The sequence below is a fragment of the Bacillus rossius genome, chromosome 3, assembly GCF_032445375.1.
Source record: "Bacillus rossius redtenbacheri isolate Brsri chromosome 3, Brsri_v3, whole genome shotgun sequence".
NCBI classification, from domain to species: Eukaryota; Metazoa; Arthropoda; class Insecta; order Phasmatodea; family Bacillidae; genus Bacillus; species Bacillus rossius.
This window is the reverse complement of record NC_086332.1, coordinates 5,455,050-5,475,646: the sequence shown is the minus strand read 5'-3', so window position 1 is coordinate 5,475,646 and position 20,597 is coordinate 5,455,050. Positions and strand designations below refer to the sequence as shown.

Sequence of the window (20,597 nt, the reverse complement as noted above, 5' to 3'; positions counted from 1 at the left end):
ATTTAATTTAAAAAAATAATGTTTATTTTAATTAATAATGAAAATCAGTAAATATGTTGAATGTTTATTCATTCTAATTTATTAATTGTAACTATTTATTAAATAATAGTGTTTTCACTTATAATACAAGTAAATTAAACATATGGGAACATAACTTCACGTATATAAATACACTTGAAAATACACATGAAAAAGTTTATATATAGACACCATTTTTATCACTAAGTATGAGATTTGAAACACATACATAATTTTTATTTGTATGTAGATTTTTTTTTTCATCCTATGAAAATGTTGCATGGTGCGCACACATCACAAAAATTTCACTCACATCATTTTTTCATAACACACCTAAAAAAGTATAACTTCAAAAATTGGAAGTGATAATGAAATATTTGGAAGCTTGCATTCTAAGAAGAATTGTTTTTAATTCTAACAAGTAAAATCATTTTATAAATGTACTTAAGTGAATTCTCTTTTAGCACTCGCACATACTAGTCAAATGTTACCGTCTTCATGACTTTCATTAGCAAAATTTCTTATCAAAATCAAAAATTAATGTTATGTTTTTCACAATATCACCTACCCTACTACTGTAATTGTAATTGAGTCAAATATGTAGTACGTATAGATACAGAAGACCATCTTTCATTATATTCATATTGATCAAAAATCTAATTACTTCCAAAACTGTTAGAAACATAAAAATAATGATACTTTTAAGTTTAATAATTTATAAAAATAAATTTTTTTAAGCTCAAATACTGATATGATTTTGTATTAAAATTCCAAAAGTTTTTAATTAAAGAAGAATCACCAATACTAAACTCCAATAATGTACATTACTTAATCATATATTATCAACAGTAGATTTGTTTTTTACAATTATAAGCAATTGAATATTATAAAAATGTTTTGGTGCAATAATGAAGTAATTTTTTCATGTGCTAAATGTTTCTTGGCAGGGAAAGCTGTAAGGTGGATGCACCGTTTGTTAAAACTTACGCGACCCTGGGCTACCTATAGCTAGCTCCCGCTGCAACACCCTGGATCTTTGGAAACAGCCGCCATCTTCAAGTCAGTGCGGTACTGACGACGAGAACACGAAAACGAAGAAAGTTTAAGTATGCACAAAGTGCATTAGGAAATATGAATGTGTGCGAGTCTTAGTTTGCAACTGTCAGTGTGTGAATCAGGTTCTAGTCATGTACGAGTTACAAGTGGGCCTATGGTGTTCCTACATTGCCATGTATGTTAGAGATAGTTAATTTTGTTTATATAATTTTTATGACTGTTCATTAAATACTATTGTGTCTGCATTTGTATAGGCCTACTACTTTTGCTTGTTTACATAAAGCAACTATTAAAGTAGCCAAAGTAAAATTATGATTTTAATGATTTTTGTAATGCATACCTGATTGAAAAATTCATTAAAAATAGCCTGATAAGTTTGGAGGAGATATATATGAATTTGCAGTTTGAAATATGTTTCACCTTGGAACATTGAATTAAAATATTGTTAACAGTAGAAAATAAGCACGCAGAAAATCTTGTTATACTGATTTACATTTTTGTTACTATTAAAATTTCAACAAGAATTAGTAAATAGTGTAAAACTGGAATGTGAGACACCAGTATTTACGTACAGCTTGAGGTTTTCATCATACTTCAACCAACAACCTCTGTCTTTTGATATTCCTGCATCAACTTTGTCTCGGGATAGGATCTCTACAGTGGGTAGCTGGCTGAAAATACTTTAAAACTGCTTTCCTTCCTTCCCAACTCTAATTCACCTACGTTCTGCCAGCACCTCAGTTATCTTCACCTGTCCTTCATGTAGTCCAGACGGTATGCTCCCCATGCTCCATGCCGTCCCTGTTTGACGCGAACGAAACGTAGATGACACAGTAAACAAAAACTGTGCACTACTAAGCACCAGCTCATGGAAAAAATCAAATACGTAGCAAAACATTAACAATCACGTGGCCTAATTACACCGATAAAAAAAAACTTATTTCGGCTCTACAGAATTACAAATTTTTTGAGAATAGTATACCAGCCCAAAGTAATTAGTTTTAACGACTGCTTGAGTGAGAATGCTAATTGTCTGTCAAGTTGTTGCGTGAATATTCAAGAGGGGCAGAGCTGTTCATACTGTTGACTCACAGCTGGAACAAACTGCGAATGTCTTTCATCTACATACCGTTCACGAAGTCACCGAAAACGTTCGTCCGGAATCAACAATTGCGTTATTTATTTCAACTGATGTTCCCACAGTAAAGAAGTGAAGCATATTTCGCAAGCTGCTGCCATAAAGTGGTTCAGTTATAATAGTGAGGGGGGGGGGGGGGAGAGAGGGGGTTGGGGAAGAGCACAGGACCATCTGAGACCCGAGTCGTACCGCTTCACCTATCACTGCGCGAGCGTTCACAAACTGAGCCCCTGTGACGTACGCCGCACGGATAGCACGACCCAGGCAGCTGTAGGACTCGGGTCCCGTCCCCCGCGGGCAAGCGGTGGTGCAGTTTCGCTGCTTCGCGCACGCAGCGTCGTTTTGTCACGTGCTTACATTAGTGCTTATACTTGTCGTTTCACTCACACTGTAACTTGCATGCCCTTACAACGGAGAAGTCTAACCACTTTTCCACACTTCACTTACATTATTATAATCGACTGTGTATGTGTCCTCACTGATTTTTTTGCACAACACTGTTCATTTAGTATATATAAAACAATACTTGTAAACATCGTTCTGCATAATATATACCTGTGTATACTGATTTACAGCACCTTTAATATCTGTTACAAAAATACACACATGTGTATGAATATATACACATATACATAGTAGATACATATATATATAATACATTCATTGATAATTTGAGGTATGCCTATAAATTTTACTAGTTTAATTTTTAATACTTTACTACGCTGTTAAAATAAATACTTAAAAATGATAGGCATAGAATAGATGTAGATAAATAATTAACTCATTATTATATATAATAACTAAAAGTATAAATAATTGTAGTTTTATAATTAGTTGGTAGAGAACAATTAAAAAGAATAATACATGTGATTGTAACATTGACAAACAGATTTTTTCCCCAATCAATCAAATAGAGTTTACTTTTTTTTACCAAGTCACTGCATCTGCCATTTGTTATTTTACAAAAGTCTGCATGAATTTATCATCAACTAAAAAAAAGAATTTGACAAATTAACTGTAACAGAAAACACATCTACTAGAGAACCAATCAACCATTTTTAGTCTATCCACAAAAGGCAGTTTATTGCTAAGAGAATGCAATATAATTATTTGGAAGTTAAAAAATTAGTAAGAATAGGTAGCAAAGATGACATACATACTTTATTGTAATTTGATGTGGTCAATATTAAAATATAAATGTGTACGTGTCATATATATTTGTGTGTACATTAAACAAATGGAAGTAATTTACTGTTCGTCATCAACTCCAAGAATCCACAATGTTAGTACTATATGACGTATAGATATTGTATTTTTGCTGTCACCAGCTATTCACTTAACTGTTTAACCTACATACTCTTGCATGCGAGTGTTTTTAAATGTTTTTAATGTAATTACTAGGTAGGGCGTGAGCTGCTTTCAGCGAGAGAAAGTGCACCACCGTTTGAGATGGAAGACTTGTTGTGTTTGTGTATTGGCAGCCATGAGCACTGTTAGACATAGACCGGGCATCACTAACATTTCATTTCATGAAATAACTATTACATGTATATCTAATAGAGTACGTACTACATTTCTGGAAAAAAATAGTTTGTTATTGAAGTCAGCATTAGAAGCATTTATTTTTATTAGTAAAGACAAAATCCAGCATAAGTATTTTACATAAATTATTTTACAATAACTTTAATAACTTGCATTGTCCTGGTATTATACATATGTTATGTTTTTATGTATAAATGCGTGTTTGTAAGGCCTTGCACGTTCAAGGGAAATGTGATTTTGTTCAGACTTGTGATACGAACACTAGTGCCAAATCGTTGCTGTGACACAATGCACGTAGGTTATGCAAGAACAATGCACAATCAACTCTGTAGTTATAAAAGAATTATGTACAAGCATACACACCAAGAAGAGGTAAAATGGTTTCCAAAAATCCAGTGCTGTGAATTTTAAAATGGTTGGCACAAAATTTTGAACTTTCAGAGAGAGAAATTATGGTACACGATGAATAAAAAACATTTCTTACAGTGTGTATGAAAACTTTTTATTTGTAAGACAAAGTAATTCTGTGTATATACTTAGAAAAAATTGTTTACTGTCTATTGAAAAACAGTTGTAAATTGTCAAAAAAAAAAAGAGAACAATATTTGTTTTGCTAGTATTTAACATTCATGTTAATATTATAAATATTGTTAGCTGCTACATAAGAATTACTATGATTAATTCCATATTGTGTATGGATTAGTTAGAATAAAATAATATATGTGTTTGTTGAAATCATGTTAAATCCATGGTTGCCTAATGTTAACACTGAAAATATTTAAAAAAAAAAAAAAAACAGTTGAGAGGTTCTATACCATTGATATTAAATTAAAATAAAATTTGTCCAGTGTTTTATGAACTTTGCATGAGTGCAGATATGGCTTGGACCTATTTTTGAATCTTTCTGTGTTGTTTCATTACTAGCGAGTATTTTGTGGCTAGTGCTTAAACTGAAGTTTGTGAAAACATGTTTCGAATATACAATGAATTGTTTTTTTTTATCAGCTCACTACATACAAAGCAAATTATTTTTTAAGTGATTTTGTAAGTGAATTTTTGCAGATCTTTTGCATAGAAATGTTTATTTAATATGCTTTACCATACATACTGCTAGTTATTTGAATGGCAGTCTTATTATTAATTTTTATTATTATTACCATACATTATTGAGAATGGAAAAAGCTATGCCATGTATAAAACACCCGAAACAAAAAGTAGGAAAAATTTATATTATTGCATAAGGAAAAAAAAAGATGACTGACTCTCAAGTGAGCTATTAAATAAGAAAATTTGCCTAATGGTAAATAGATCAGTGAGGGAGCTAATCTGTTTGTAATAATTTATCTTAACCAATTATTCAGGAAGCAGTTTTGCAGTTGAATGAAAGCCACTGTATGACTATACAGTTACCACAGGTACAAAAACCTGGAAACACTGAAAAAAGTAATACCAAACTGCTTTTTCAAAACTAAATGATTATTTTTTTTGTAAATTTAATTTGTTGCTTTAAGAATCTGCATAAAATCGTAAAATCATTGTTTATATTATATATTAGGTACTTAAAATTACAAAACAGAGGTACCAGCATACTTTTATTAGTAGATTGTTTTTTTTTTTAATTCAGCATATACTTTACAAAATTTTAAAATTATACATCTCAAAACTGTGAAACACTGTATTTGCACTGTTTCGGGCAGCCCATTCAAGTGATTTGATGTGTGATTGGTAAATATATGCATGGAAGTTCACTTTATAAATGTGTTACCATCAATATTGCTGTCACTCTCTACCTACAGGTTTTTTTTTAAGTGTAACATCTTAACTTTCAGTATACTGCAATTGGTGGCAGTAATTTCGTGAATGCGACAAGTCAAGGAACGTAAATCTGTAACAACCATGGTGCTGCCATCTGAAGTCGACTACGGGAAATGTTAAAGTATTAACTGTTTAACAAATATTAACAAGATGGGTATAATTTCAACAACATTCCTTGTCGAAAATTAGTTCCAAAGCTGGGAGTTTAGTATTTTTTTCCAGTTTTATTGGCTTTTATCAGAACAGTTTCATTATAGGGTTTAAAATTTCAGTCTGCACATGAATGATTCAACAGTAAACGTTAACTGCTTCAACAGTTGAATTCTAATGGCGGGAATAGATACTACATGTGATTTTGTGTCCAGAAATGTAGGTGAAAACAAAATTTGCGTATTTTTATCACGCTCTGCATTATTTTAAAGAATTCTACATTACATTTTGTGTCCGAGTTACATATTATAAGTAGAGACCTGCAAAATTCGCGGATTCATCGACCTCTAGGATAGACTCCACAGTCCTTTATATACTCGCGGAAATGACACCTGTTCATTGGCTACTGACGCGTGTGACGTCTCAACTAGGCTGTCCGTAATTCGGCACTTTCTTGGTTCAGTGTTTCCCATTGGCTCACAGTTCCCTGGATAAAATGTGGGCCAATCGCAGAAGCGGTACGAAGGTATAGTTGTTTTGATGCTAGCCTATCGCGGAATGAATCCGCGAATTTTGCATGTCTCTAATTATAAGTTTATTTGCAACATGAGAACACATGAATTATAATATCAATTCACTTGAAGATTAAAGAGAGGTTGTACTTGAAAAGGTGTCAAGATGCTCTATGGTACTTAGAAACTATCAAAAATTTGTATTTTAATTTTTGTAAATTCATGCATAAAACTAATTCATATTTGATAATTCTCTATGTAGGTTGGCTTCTGACCAGACTCAATATCTGTTTTATCAACAAGGGAACACCAACAAAGTGAAGAGTACACATATTTTTTTTTTCTAAATGCTCTTATTTTTATCATTTTTTGCTTCTACTTTCAACTACCATGACTTTTTTTGTACATTTCTTATTTTGACTTACTCTTCTAGCCATCATTAAAATGTGGAGAAAAAAAAATTGCTTGTGACAATGTGGAAGTTTAAATAATCAAATAACTGTGTGTGGGCTTGTTAAGTAACCTTGTCTTTCAAATAACTCTCATTTTATATACTTAAGATTTTTTGATGTTTTTTTAAGCACATCTTTAAGTGACCTTCCATATATACCTAAACATGCAACTTGCATATATATAAAAACACCAAATTGTTTCAACGATTGTACTCAGAAAAATCTAGTCTAATGTTTCCAGCCTTAACAGACAAGCTGCCTAGGAGATAAAAAATTTAAATGAAATAATTTTTCTGTTTTCACCTTAAATGTGTAAAAATGCTGGCATTTAAATGTCATGACTTAAATATTGTTTAAGTGTGTTTCCTAAAGACAAAATATTTTTTTCCTTTATTAAGTGTTTCAAACAAAGGGTTTAGGGACATGAGATTAACTCATGTGAGGATATGTTACACGAAACAGCATAGCAGAATAAAATAAATAAAAAATACAATTTAGATCTACATCAGTATTAACCAACTATTTAACCTTACGGTAAGTCATACTATTTAATAGTATGACAGGTGCTTCTGTGTTCACTTTTTAAAAAAAATAGAAATCCAGTAATACTAACAGGTCTTAATTAAGTTTAGTTTCCATATCTCCTTCAGTATTGGTGTTTTTCATGTGTAGGTGATAACTAAAAAGTGTCCTACATTCAATTAATATTTGTATTCTAGATTGTAATAAGAGTTAGCGGCCAAATGAACGAGCATTTAATGTTTTTGAGTGATGTTATGACATACTTCCCGATAAATTTAACGTTCATAAATTTTAAGTAATTAAAATCTTAACAGTATGAAACACTTGAAATTGTTGGACTTTGTTGTATGAATACCTATATGTTAAAATTAAAATGTTATCTTGCATTATTCAACGTGTTAAAAAAAAAGCCAAGCTATATCATCCCTCCAGTGAAATAAAATAATTTTTAAATGTTATTTCAATGTGAAGAACTAGAAATTTTTTTTTTAAATACTGATACACCAATTAGTGTTTTCTTAAATTCAGTTTATATGTTGCTTTTGCTGTATTTATTGTTTCAAAGAAAATAAAATTAAACTTTTTACAATGCAGACTGTCAAGGGTAGAGATTGTAATGCTCAAGCAAATAAATATGTTCAAAACTGATATGCAATGTGAAGTATAAAAATTTTTTGCTCCTTTCTGTCACAAGACATTTCCTACTAGATATCACAAGTTGTGTTCATTCACTTTTCAGTCATTAAGAGGATGCATCTAATCACGTCAATTTTCATTTCAGAGTCAGACTAGCAATGTTCTTGTTTACATGTGCCAATTGTAGCAATATACATTCGTGGGAATTTTGTTTAGGCAAGCAATAGAATACTTTTTTTTTTGTTTTTAGTGGTACAGTTTGAACACTGTAATAATTACATGATGTATGGTTGGATGTACAGGTCCATTATAGTATTGAGTCCACTGGTTCCACTTGAAATGAGGAATTTCTATTCAGTACCTAGTTAACGTTGTAAGAAAAAACAAATAGATACATGGTGTGCAAGAATGACATTTTGATGAAGGATAAACAAAGGGCAGGTGGTAGTAGATAAAAACTTGTAACACAAGTAATAATTAACTCAATTATTTGGGAGAAAACCAGTGTAACTCAGAAAAACCCAATTCAAGCGAAAGAAGGAAAAGGAACTAAATTGCCATTTGAGCCTTCAAAGCTGCATTATCGACTTCTGCCAAATGGTGATAAAGTTCACAGAAAATGGTTATCATACTCAGTTCAGCTTAACAAAGTGTACTGCTCTTGTTGCATGGCGTTTGGAGGTAAAGATCATAGAGATTCTACCTTTATTATTGGTCACAACGTTTCTCCCAAACATGTTTACAAAGCTATTGCATACCTGCCAACCTATGAAAATCTGAATTAGGAAGATTATTAAACACAAATAAAATTACCAATTTCGACAAAAAAAATTACATATATGGCTACAATGCAGACTTGTACTGCTAAAATACAACTAAATTACACAAATCACCCACTATCAAATAAGCTATAGCTACATTAAAAAATATTTGTGTGTTACATTTTGACTGTGATACTTGAAGATCAGCACAATATTTCACACAAGAATACAACTCACAGAATATATCTTGGCTTCCGATAAGAATTTTGCTAGAAAACTAGTATCGTTGCTACCATCAGTTGCGACTGAAAACAGCCAACTTTTTAAGTACTGCTCTACTCCGGATTTTGCATCCGAAGCCATCTCTTTCATAATAGCAGAAGTTTTGGTACGCCCACATCCATATTTCTTGGCAATTTCCGAGTCTGGGAACATTTTTTTGACAAGCGCACCTGCATGATCTGCGGCCGCTAGAGGAATGTTATGCTCTATCAAAAACGAAGTAAATAAACACTCAGATCGCGTAATGTCTAGATCTGCACCCCCAGATTTAACAAAGAACCTTGAAAGTTTGTGATTATCTTCTTGGCATTTTACGTTGGATAAATGCTTCGCACGTTTGATGTGCACGCTGATGTCACTTTTACCACCATGCGATATGTTGATGTCGCATCTGCATATCTTACAAAATCCAAACCTTTCCCCTTTGTCAGAATTTAAAATGCATGGAAACTCTGCACTATATGTATCACGGAATGTCTGGTAATAATATTGTTTTTTCGTACTCATCTTTGAAAACATAATGCAGAAAGTTTGTGCTTCATAACCTGTCACAAACGCCTAAACGAGGCAACGGCAATAGCCCGTAACAAAGTAAACAAATTCGTAAACAGTTGTTTCACGTTGCACTCGTTGACCACAACGTATTTTGCCAGTTTAAATGTATTTGAAATTAAAATTTTAATACGTAATAGCAGCTCGTAAATTATAAATCAAAATCACATATCTTAAATAACCGTCAAACAAGCGACGACGTACTCTCTGTAGAACTGTGTAATGGAGAGAAAAAAACAATCAATAGTCATGAGCACAACATGCGATACATCGATCGACATGAATGTTGAATCGATTTGGAAGACACCGACTTTTTTTTACCGCGAAGCTATTTTAATTACAAAAATAGGAAGAATTCAGACAATTTCGGAAAATCGTAAAGAGCAGTTATAATTCGGAAGACTTCCGGAAAAATCGGAAAGGTTGGCAGGTATGCTATTGAGATTCATGAAGACTCTCATTACCACGAACTCGCGGTGACAGCAGCTTTTGAAAGCCAAAAAGGTTTTGACATCTCAACTCTTTTAGCTACCAAACCAAACAAAAAAGCGAGAAAAAGAAGTTCAGACCAGGAGACTGGCTTTGCAACGTTTGATTGACATTGTTTTATTTATTGGAAGGCAAAGAATCGCCTATAGAGGTGATAAAGCAGGAGTGTATACGGTTGGCTCTGTGGAAAACCATGGAAATTTTCTGGAACTTATGATGTTGGTGGCCAATTATGGTGTGTATTGAAGAAAGCAAAAATCTTCAAAAGAAAATAATAAAGAAGAGAATAGCCACAGGAAAGAACACTCAAAGGCCTACGTCCATTGGACAAGGTTCTTTACTGACATTTTTATTGAAAATATTTATCAACAAGTTGATCAAAGTAATAAGCTCAATAGGTCGTAAAATTATTTTGAACGAGCTTCAAAATAGCATAAATTACAGCGTCATGGTAGATAGTGCACATGATGTTGCTGTAATGGATCAGTTGGCTATATGCGTTCCCTATGTAATGCAAGGAAAAATATATGAAAAACTTTTAGATATGACAGTAGTTGATGATTCAAGTGGGCTTACTTTGTATGAACTTGTGAAATCTACTCCAGCAAAATGTGGCATAGCTACATCAAATATTATTGCTTGTTCTTTTGATGGAGCTAGTAACATGAAAGGATGCTCCAACGGCCTGCAAGCCAATCTCAAGGACAATGGAGATCTTATGTACACATTGTATGGCACATGTGCTAAACTTAGTAGTTGTTGCTGATACGACTGTTAAAATACTGCAAGCAGAAAACTTATTTGGTTTGGTTGAAGAGAGAGCAGTTTTTCTAAATTTGTCGCACAAAAGAATGGCAGTGTGGGAAGACGAAACAAAGAAAAAACACACTGAACATGACAATATGTATAGGTTACAAAAAATAGGAGCGAGGCGATGGTGGAGCAAACACAAAGTTCTTTCATCAATTGTTGATGAAGAGTGTTTGAATTGTGAAGAAAATTCCAATACTGCAAAATTATTTATTTTTATGTCGGTTTTACAAAAAATATCAGTTGGAAGTTTTGACTGTAAATCAAAATTCACAGCAAGGAATTTGATAAGTCATTGGTCTAAATTTGAGAACCCATTCATGTATTTTGTATTGCTTGATTTATTTTTAGTTACTTCCCCTGTTTCCAAGTACTTGCAAAGTAAAAATATTGACTACTCTATCGCTTGGGACCTGGTTCAAACACTACTCCAGCAAGTGAAAAATAAAAGAAATGATGTACACTTTGAAGCTTTGTACTCAAAAACAAAAACATATGCCAGTGCTCTCAATGTAAAGTTAAACATAACGAAGTTGACATTGCAATTCAGTTAGACTTTAACAATAAAAGAACGTCAAAGAAGAATATGATGCCTGGGGAAAAATCTAAAGACGAAGCTTCTGAACTCGCAACTACTCAAAGCTACAGACTGATTTTTTTCACTGTTTTAGACTGTGCTAGGATAAGTATCGAAGAGAGATTTTTCCCGAACAAAGAAATTTTACAAGACTTTTCCTGGTTGGATCCAAAGAAATTTAATACTTGGTATTTTGAAGCTGGTAAATATGTAGTTTAGCTGTATTTGCGGAAAAAAAAATGTTAAAAATCCAAAAATACTTCTATTATATGCTCTTTAACTTTCTCTTTTCATTAAACCTGGCGCAGATAAGAAATTCAAAATACTTTAGGAGATATTGATTTTTTTAATTTTCATAGTTGGGCGATATTTGTTAAAAAAAAAAAAATTCCGAAAATACTTTTATTCTATGCTCTTTAACTTCCTCTTTTCATTAAACCCGACGGAGATAAGAAATTCCAAATACTTTAGGAGATATCGAATTTTTTAATTTTCATTACAATACCTACGTGCATTCATGCGGCGTTCAGCCTTGTTTCTTGTTTACAGGTATTATTTTTTTTTTTTTCGTGACATAGGTGAATGACTACATCATTTTCTACTAATGGCAAAGGAATTGTACGCGTCTCTAACTTAGGTGAGTTTTTAACTTTTCAAATTTTAATGTTTTATTTGTTATTTGGATATTGTTGCGCAAGTAATAAATAAAGAATAAATTACGTGAGTTCCTACTGTTCATCCTTTGTCCCGGTTTGTTTGGGCAGGTCAGTTACATTATAAATACTTTAAAACTAAACAACCATTAAAATTAATTCACATTATTTTTAATGTCCGCTTAGTTTGAAAGTATTTATAATGTAACTTAAGTTACCTGACCTAATCGACCATTTTAATTAATTAGGCATTCACGAACACAAGGCAAAATAAAAAATTTCGGCGGTCAAATTATTGCACAGGTCTTGTATTGCAAAATAAGAACTGTGATATCTCCTAAAGTATTTGGAATTTCTTATCTCCACCGGGTTTAATGAAAAGAGGAAGTTAAAGAGCATATAATAAAATTATTTTCGGATATTTAAAAAAAAAATTTCGCAAATACCGCTAAACTACATATTTACCTTGAAGCTTGATGAATTTCCTGCAGAAGCCCTTTCAAGCATCTCTAAACTGTGTAAAGTTGACATAAGCAGGGTACTGATAGAATTGAAACAGTTTGCAGCTCAGTACAGCAATTTCATACAGGAAGATAAAATTGAAAAAAAAAAAAAAAAAAAAAAAAAAAACAATTGTGGGTGAAAAATACACAGACAGTGAAGATCAAGATGACGATTTTGAGTCAGCATCAGGGGAAAAAAATCACCAGAAAAGCCTATAGGTGTCAACTGCTTCGAAAAGAAACGATGTTGTCAATGTTAGTCATGTGCTTTTTCTGTTCTTTTTGATCTCACACAATCTGGGATCTATATAAATCTGTATGTAGTTTATAAATAATTATTAATTTAGCTTGCATATAATACAGTATACAGTAGTAAAATTCGGCTTGGTTTCCTTGTTGATAATTTTCTAATCCTATTATATTTTTATTTTAATAACTTATTGTAAGTTTCACCAATTTCTGTTTTATAAAGGCATATGAAGTTTTGTTTTAATTAATCAGTGGAAACAATACAATTACCTACTTACTTAAAAATATATATTTTGTTCAAAAATTTTTATCAAAATTCATTTACGTTTAAAGCCTTAAAATAGAATGAAATGCTGTTTCCAGGCGCATAATTTCTAAACATTTTCCGGAGGGAACGCCCCTGCTCCCCCCCCCCCCCCCCCCGGGTAGGGGGCCCCTTTCAGTTTCTGGCCGAGGGCCCCAGAAGGAGCCAGTCCGGGCCTGCATACAAGCAATGATTATGTTCATTTATCTGCAATATCCCAACACAATTATTTTTACAAAGCTATTATTAGATACTTCGAATGCACCATCCTGGTGTACATTTTAAGTATTTAAAAAGGATTTTCATGTTTATACTTACAGACAACTACTGTTGAATGATGAAGATACTTGAAAAAAAATTTTCGGCTCTTGAGAAACTAAACTGTTCAGCTAAACTGTCAACCAACACATCCATCAGTACTTATGTTTACAGTGATGCCTCCATTTACTTTAAAATATGAATCTATAAAATTTTAAACCAAATGGATCAGCTACTGCTAAAGCCATAACTGTAAAGTTTTGAATTAAAATGATTACATGACATAAACAATAAATATATTTAGTAATTACTACACTTTTGCAAAATTGTTTTATAGGTATGTCAAAACAATGCACACAGTTCATTTATCTACTTTGGAAATTTTTTTTTTTAATTGGTTGAATGGTTTTCGGCTTCCGCCCACAATCAACACTAGATGCCTTTTCTTAGTCGAAGCCATTTTTTTTGTTAATTATTATCATATCAATCAAATATCCGTACTGTACGCCTACACAATGTGATCCACAACTGCTACCACCTCGATAAATCAATTACGTTTACTTACAAAGTGTAGAGTGTGAATTTATGTGATCTGAGTGTGATACATTTCTAATATTTGTAGCCAGAACTGAGAGAGAAAAAAACGGGCGCCATGTTCCTAATATTATTCATGAAATCAAAATTAATTTGAACAAATATAAGTATATACAAACAGGTACCTATGTAATTGCACGGTCATATTGTTTCAACACTTATTACATGCAAATCACCCAAAATATTCAACATAAAAGAATTTTAATAGTGTCGTTAAATTGAATTAACATGCAACAAAATACTTCAATCAACATAACACATAAACAAAACCATTAGATTAAATCATTCATAATACCATCATGTACATAAAACAATGGTTGAAAATGATGTATACGTGAAAAATACACCAATTCACATTACTCAATTATGTTGAAACAAACCTTACTCAAACAGTTCCTTGTAATAAAAATAACCTTTAACCTAGCTATAGGAGTGTCAGTTTTAAAATTGACTGTGATTAATGTTTTTATGATTGAATATAATCATGACTGCAAAACTTTCATGGTACACGTCAGTTTGTACGAAAACCATCTAACATGTTTATATTTACTAAAACTAGCTTCAGTCGGTCACACTGAGATTCTCATCCCTAACCTCTGGGTTTGTCGACAAAGTATACTTACTTATGTAGATTTTAACATATCAGTTTAGTCTGTGCCAATAATAATATGGTGAACTTCAAACAAAAAAATTCGGTAAATATTTACTTGGGCGGTATTTCCGAAAAAAAATGTTAAAAATCCGAAAATACCTTTATTTTATGCTCTTCAACTTCCTCTTTTCATTAAAAGTGGCGGAGGTAAGAAATTCCAAATACGTTAGGAGATATCAAATTTTTAAATTTCATCATATGTAGTTGAGCGGTATTTGCAAAAAAAAATGTTAAAAATCCGAAAATACCTTTATGATATGCTCTTCAACTTCCTCTTTTCATTAAAAGCGGCGGAGATAAGAAATTCCAAATACTTTAGGAGATATCGAATTTTTTAATTTTGCAATACAAGACCTGTGGAACCATTCGAGCGGCATTTTTGTTATTTTGCCGTGTGTTCGTGAGACGTGAATACGTGAATCGTGAATGCGTAATTAATAAAATGGTTGATTAGGTCAGGTCAGTTACATTATTAATACTTTCAAACTAAGCCGACATTAAAAATTATTTTGTGAATTAATTTTAATGGCTGTTTAGTTTTAAAATATTTATAATGTAACTGACCTGACCAAACAAACCCGGACAAAGGGTGAACAGTAAACTAAAATGGTCGATTAAGTCAGGTCAGTTACATTATAAATACTTTCAAACTAAGGTGATATTAAAAATAATGTGAATTAATTTTAATTATTCCTTAGTTTTAAATTATTTATAATGTAACTGACCTTACCTAACAAACCCGTAACAAAGGATGTACAGTAACAACTGACGTAAATTTTTTTGTTACTTATTACTTGCGCAACAATATCAAAATAACAAATAAGACTTTAAAATTAGAAACGTTAAAAACTCACCTAAGTTGGAGGCGGTAATTAAACACCGTTTTAAACAATAATTGAACTAAATGATCACGTATTAGTTAATTTGAATTCTGGCCTATCACGAACAATCACGTGACATCATTATCCAATAAAAAAAATACTCGTACGTAAACAAGAAACAATAGTGCACGCACGCCACAGGAATGCGCTGGTTTTGTGCTGAAATTTAAAAATTCGATATCTCCTAAAGTATTTGGAATTTCTAATCTCCGCCGCTTTTAATGAAAAGAGGAAGTTGAAGAGCATATAATAAAGGTATTTTCGGATTTTTAACATTTTTTTTCGGAAATACCGCCCAAGTAAATATTAACCAAAAATTCCACGCGTAACGTAAGTCATTGGCTTAATAACTTGGGACACCTTACAACCAAATTAAGTCACCAAAAACTAATTTTCAAGGCTTTGTCAAATAAATATCCGAAATAGATCCAAAACTTGCTACGATGCTCGGAATTATTCAGGTATTTCAAGCCAATATCAAACATGATTAGTATGATTTATCTTTCCATTCGTAGCCAAACGTCACCGGATTATCCTCAAGTACAAATCTTGATATTAGGCCATCTCCTGACGTTAAAGACTTTTTAAGTAGGCATCAAGCCTAGATCATGCCATACTTAATCAATGGCTCCACGAAGACTTACTTTTTTTTGGCGTCGCGTCCCTGCAGTCTGCACTAATACAAAATGCATCTATTTAATTGTTACAAAATTTAAACATTCATTGAGCCTAAATCAACAAACTTATTACAATATGGCAGTAATTAATAGTAATAAAGGATACTCAGTATAACGATGAAAAATACGTTAAAACATAATCATTATGTTGTAAACTGACTAATTTTAAATATAAAAATTATGTAAATACCTGCCACCACATTAACGTTAAAAACAAACTATTTGTAAATATTGTACACAGAAAGCAACGAGCATAGAGGCATACAGAAAGAAAATTAAATTCACATATAGCCAACATGAACAAAAATAAACAAACTTCAGAGTCCAAAGAATAATAGATAAATGTTCATGGATGTGATACTTGAATAAAAATCTAAAACACACATAATTACAGAAATTAAATATTGTTTTGAGGAAAGACTGTTCGTTGCTACGCGTACAGTACGTAATTTAACACCCATTCCTTACCCGAAACTCGAACCCAAAACCACTCGCACCTTAAGCCGTTGTGCATCCGACTACGCCAGGGAGGTTGGCAAGGATAGTAAAATATCACATTAACCACAACTCTTCATTAGGTACAACTTAATCATATAGCATGTGTGACTAGCCACTGGAGCAGTCAGCAAGTGACAAACAGTCTCTGGTGTGACTCTTAATATTTAAAATTAATTTACATGAATTTGTTAACCATAATTATTAAAGAGTATCGGCCAATCAGGTTAATTATTAATAATTAATATGTGAATTTAGAGCTGCTCTTAGCTTCTTATTATTAAAATAATTTCCGAATTACGGAACTTTTGCAACTTAGACGCGAGAGAACGCTGAGACCTTCCCTCGTGCCAAGGGCAAACGGCAGTACCGAGCGACTCGCGGACCGGGGCGGACGTGCGTTCCACGGGGAGCCGTCATTCTTTGTCCACACAGAACGGTACTTCTGGTAAATATAGTCATACAGCACAAACCTATTTTCATTGTTAAGTTAAATCCCCGTGCTTACCCGGTCATTTAACGGTGTGACTCCGACCGCCAATGCTCCTCTGTACCATAGACCGCTATGCCTCATCAACGTCTCGCAAAAGCGTGTGCACCGAACGCGCCCGTGCGCGCAGCAAACGGTAGTGCGTGCGACGAGGCGAACGCCATGCAATGAGTGCTGCGCCGGCGGAAGGATCCGGCCGGGTGTGGCATATCCTCCCGCCGCACTACACCAAATTTTTTTAATTGTATTTTCCACAGGTTTTTATTAAACATTATTTTTCATTAATTAATAATTCAGTCCTGTCAAAATTATGTCTCACTGTGCGTTTTGTCCCGAACCTGGCCGGTTCAGTTTCCCGCGAAATTCACACATTTCCGCTGGAGGGATGGCGGGGGAGGGGGGTCGCGCGCGGCGACACAGGCAGTGTCCTTCGAGAGCTCAACCAGGCCGGCAGCCTGCGCGCAACGCGGAACCTTCAACCTTTGCTTTCACCGACATGTAGTTTTCAATAGTGTAATATCTTTTCAACCTTTTACGTACAGTTCCGCGGTCGGCCTAAATTTACCATGAGGTATTTAACTTAATTAAATCAGTGCTCCAAGATGAGTGTTCTACGTCATATGTAAGTACTGTGGGGAGTTTACGTGAAATTACGTCGGCGCTTCACGCCCCAACTTAGCCTACAGGCTACTTACTTTTGGCCCGCACGGGGCAGCCAGCAGGTGACGCGTGCCTTCGAACATAATAACGATTCAGTCCCTGGGGCACATCTAGACATCACGTAGAGTCGCCGGAGACACTGAACTACGTGCCGCTAGCCCAGTTTATTAAGTGTAATGTATTAGTGAAATAGTTGCTCGTCCATGTGTTATCTGTCACGTTAGGGTTTATGTATCACCGTTTTACGGCATTGTGCCGCCAAACAAATAAACGATTCAGTCTCTGGGACACATCTAGACATCACATAGAGTCGCCGGAGACACGGGCCTACGTGTCGCTAGCCCAGTATATTAAGTGTTAGGTAATAGTGAAGTGTATGGTTCGTCAAGATATCGTGCGCCATGTCAAAGTGTATTTTTGTAACTATCGTATCACGTGTACAAGTCCGCCCCTCACACGCACTAAAATCGTGAGCCGCCACTGAGGAAGTGAGCTGCGCGTGTGACTAGTCGCGTCGGGCAAACCGTTACGGCCAAAACGGGCAGCACAATGTATTGGGCTGTGCTGTATTAAATTCACCAACTAAACTTTGTGTTATTCTTCAGGCGTCCCGAGTGGCCATAACAGCACTTACTGCGTAATCGTGTACGTAAGAGCACCACAGGGTGCCGTTTTGTCAAGTGTAATTGTAATAATAGTGTAACCAAAACTTCTACGTGTTCCGACGCCTCACTGGCAGTCATGTACCACCGAGTAGAACTCGCGCCCAATGTAATGAACCAGTGTAAATCGTGAGCAATAAAACGTCCACCCCGCACCTCCCGTGCGCGACATGCGACCCCTAGAACAACCATTACAGTGTATGTAAATTAACCTAAACAACCTAACCTAATCAGGAAACAAATTCCATCACCGCCGACGGTTCTAGCGGGCCACGCTGGGGCAACGAACCCACGACCATCACACGGTTAGACACCGAGCTAACCTGGCGCCCCCCCTCGGAAAAGAAATCTCTAAGAAAGCCAGCTACCCCGCTAGGACTTGCGCCCGACCTCGAACACGAGACCGCGGCGGACGGCAATGCCCTTGGAGCAACAAGATTCTCGTCACTCAATGAGTTAGCACAGGGTCGCAATACGAATTGGCACCCCAATATTTTCGACCTTATAGACACCCTCAGAAAGGAAGTAAAAGTCATTACAAAGGGGGGGTTGGAGTATTTCTTTAGGGACTCAAAAAAAACCTTGCGTCTACTCCCACTTTGCATGAATTTTGGTCGAGGCCATCGAAATAAAGGACTTTCAAGTTGTCTTACATTTTAGATAGAAAAACAAATAATATGTTATATATATATATATATATATATATATATATATATATATATATATATGTTTGTGTGTGTGTGTGTGTGTGTGTGTGTGTGTGTTGTTTGTTAAAAAGAATGGCCAAATGTTGATTTAATGTTAATATACTTGACACCAGACCGGATACCCCGTGGTTGTAGATGATGTTAGTTGATGCCCGGAGAGCTCTCTAGGTTGGATTCAGGCTTTGTGACGAAAGGTGTAGTGACGACTATTATGAATGAAATTGGTATTGATTTTTATGTTGTATTAATGCGACACAAGCAGTCCTTGTACAAGGTGCTATTACAGGACACAACTTGTGGTGTTACTGTGCCTGGACACATTCCGATTTGCTTGAGAATAACTTACATGCAGAAAGTTCTCAATCAGCTACCAGAAAACAGTACGTGAACTGGAGCCTCAACTTGCAAACTGCCATGAGTAGGCACTCGACACATACCAAGGAAAGCAGCACATCTCGTGCTCTGTGCAGTTCTAGCTTCCTAAGGCGCGAAACGTGAAACACAGACTAAGTTACACATATTACACACAGGTACAAATTTACATGATAACTGAGGTTACAATTTGAGGTGGAGAAAAAGAAAGAAAAACCCTTTCTCAGGATTGCACATGGGCGCAGAGGGCACACCATGTACATATCCCACAATGACAATACATGACCCTATGCACAATCCCATGAACACTGAATCGTTGGTGAGTGATTGAAGTTTAGAAGGCTGCATCTTTAGTCCGAAGACAGCCCAGTGTGGGCAAAGAGTCCACGGCTACCCGAGATTCACACAGCATGACCCTTCGACAACAAAGATAAAATGCGAAAACTCATGATTGTGGCATGTGGAATGAAAGTAAGTTTATTTGAGTTACGGATTCTTTAAACCACGTCGAATGGGGACCAGCCATGCGACCGATGGAAAAGGATTCAAGTGACTTACTCTATTTACTCTAAGCTCAGTGATGACAAGATGGTGAGGAGCCCTTAGTGCGTGGAGGTATCTGGTCCTTGCGCTGGATGAACTCCTGCGGCCTCGACAGCTCCGGGCCACCGAGGCCGCGTTTCTAGCATGAGCACATCAAGAGCAGGAACGACTCAAGCTGAGATTTGCGACATAGGCGCAAGTTGAACACTAGTGTTTTTAATTTTAAAAGTTCTAAAAATTAAGGAAATTATATTATCTTTGAAAGATTTGTGCAATGGGAGTGCATGACTTGATGTAGGCTTTTGGACATACTGACGCCGTCCCCGCTACTTCTGACTATTTAGACATGATTTTTGCTCGGGTTCGTGATCTCAGGGAAGATTCGGCCTTGAGGATAGAGGTAGGGGTTAACGCAGTAGGGCCCCCCGAGCTGTTATGGCCACTCGGGACGCCTGAAGAATAACACAAAGTTTAGTTGGTGAATTTAATACAGCACAGCCCAATACATGGTGCTGCCCGTTCTGGCCGTAACGGTTTGCCCGACGCGACTAGTCACACGTGCAGCTCACTTCCTCAGTGGCAGCT

At 34.9% G+C, this 20,597-nt stretch overlaps 1 protein-coding gene and 1 long non-coding RNA gene across 4 annotated transcripts in view; one reads left to right on the top strand and one right to left on the bottom strand.

Moving 5' to 3' along the window:
• LOC134530127 (regulator of G-protein signaling 7) overlaps positions 1-7,853 on the top strand; it is a 274,032-nt gene extending 266,179 nt beyond the window's left edge. For 2 of the 3 annotated variants that reach the window (XM_063364739.1, XM_063364740.1), the window contains one exon: positions 966-7,853. In XM_063364739.1, the coding sequence (XP_063220809.1) occupies positions 966-1,026 (61 nt within the window). In that variant the 3' untranslated portion in view covers positions 1,027-7,853. The remainder of the gene's footprint in view (positions 1-965) is intronic. The other variant, XM_063364741.1, reaches the window with a different exon arrangement.
• LOC134530128 (uncharacterized) lies at positions 6,588-16,330 on the bottom strand. The gene is made up of 2 exons (XR_010074777.1): positions 16,190-16,330; positions 6,588-8,202 (listed from the first exon to the last, which is right to left on the bottom strand). It is a non-coding gene; the product is annotated as an uncharacterized LOC134530128 (long non-coding RNA).
• Between the last annotated feature and the right edge of the window lie 4,267 nt (positions 16,331-20,597).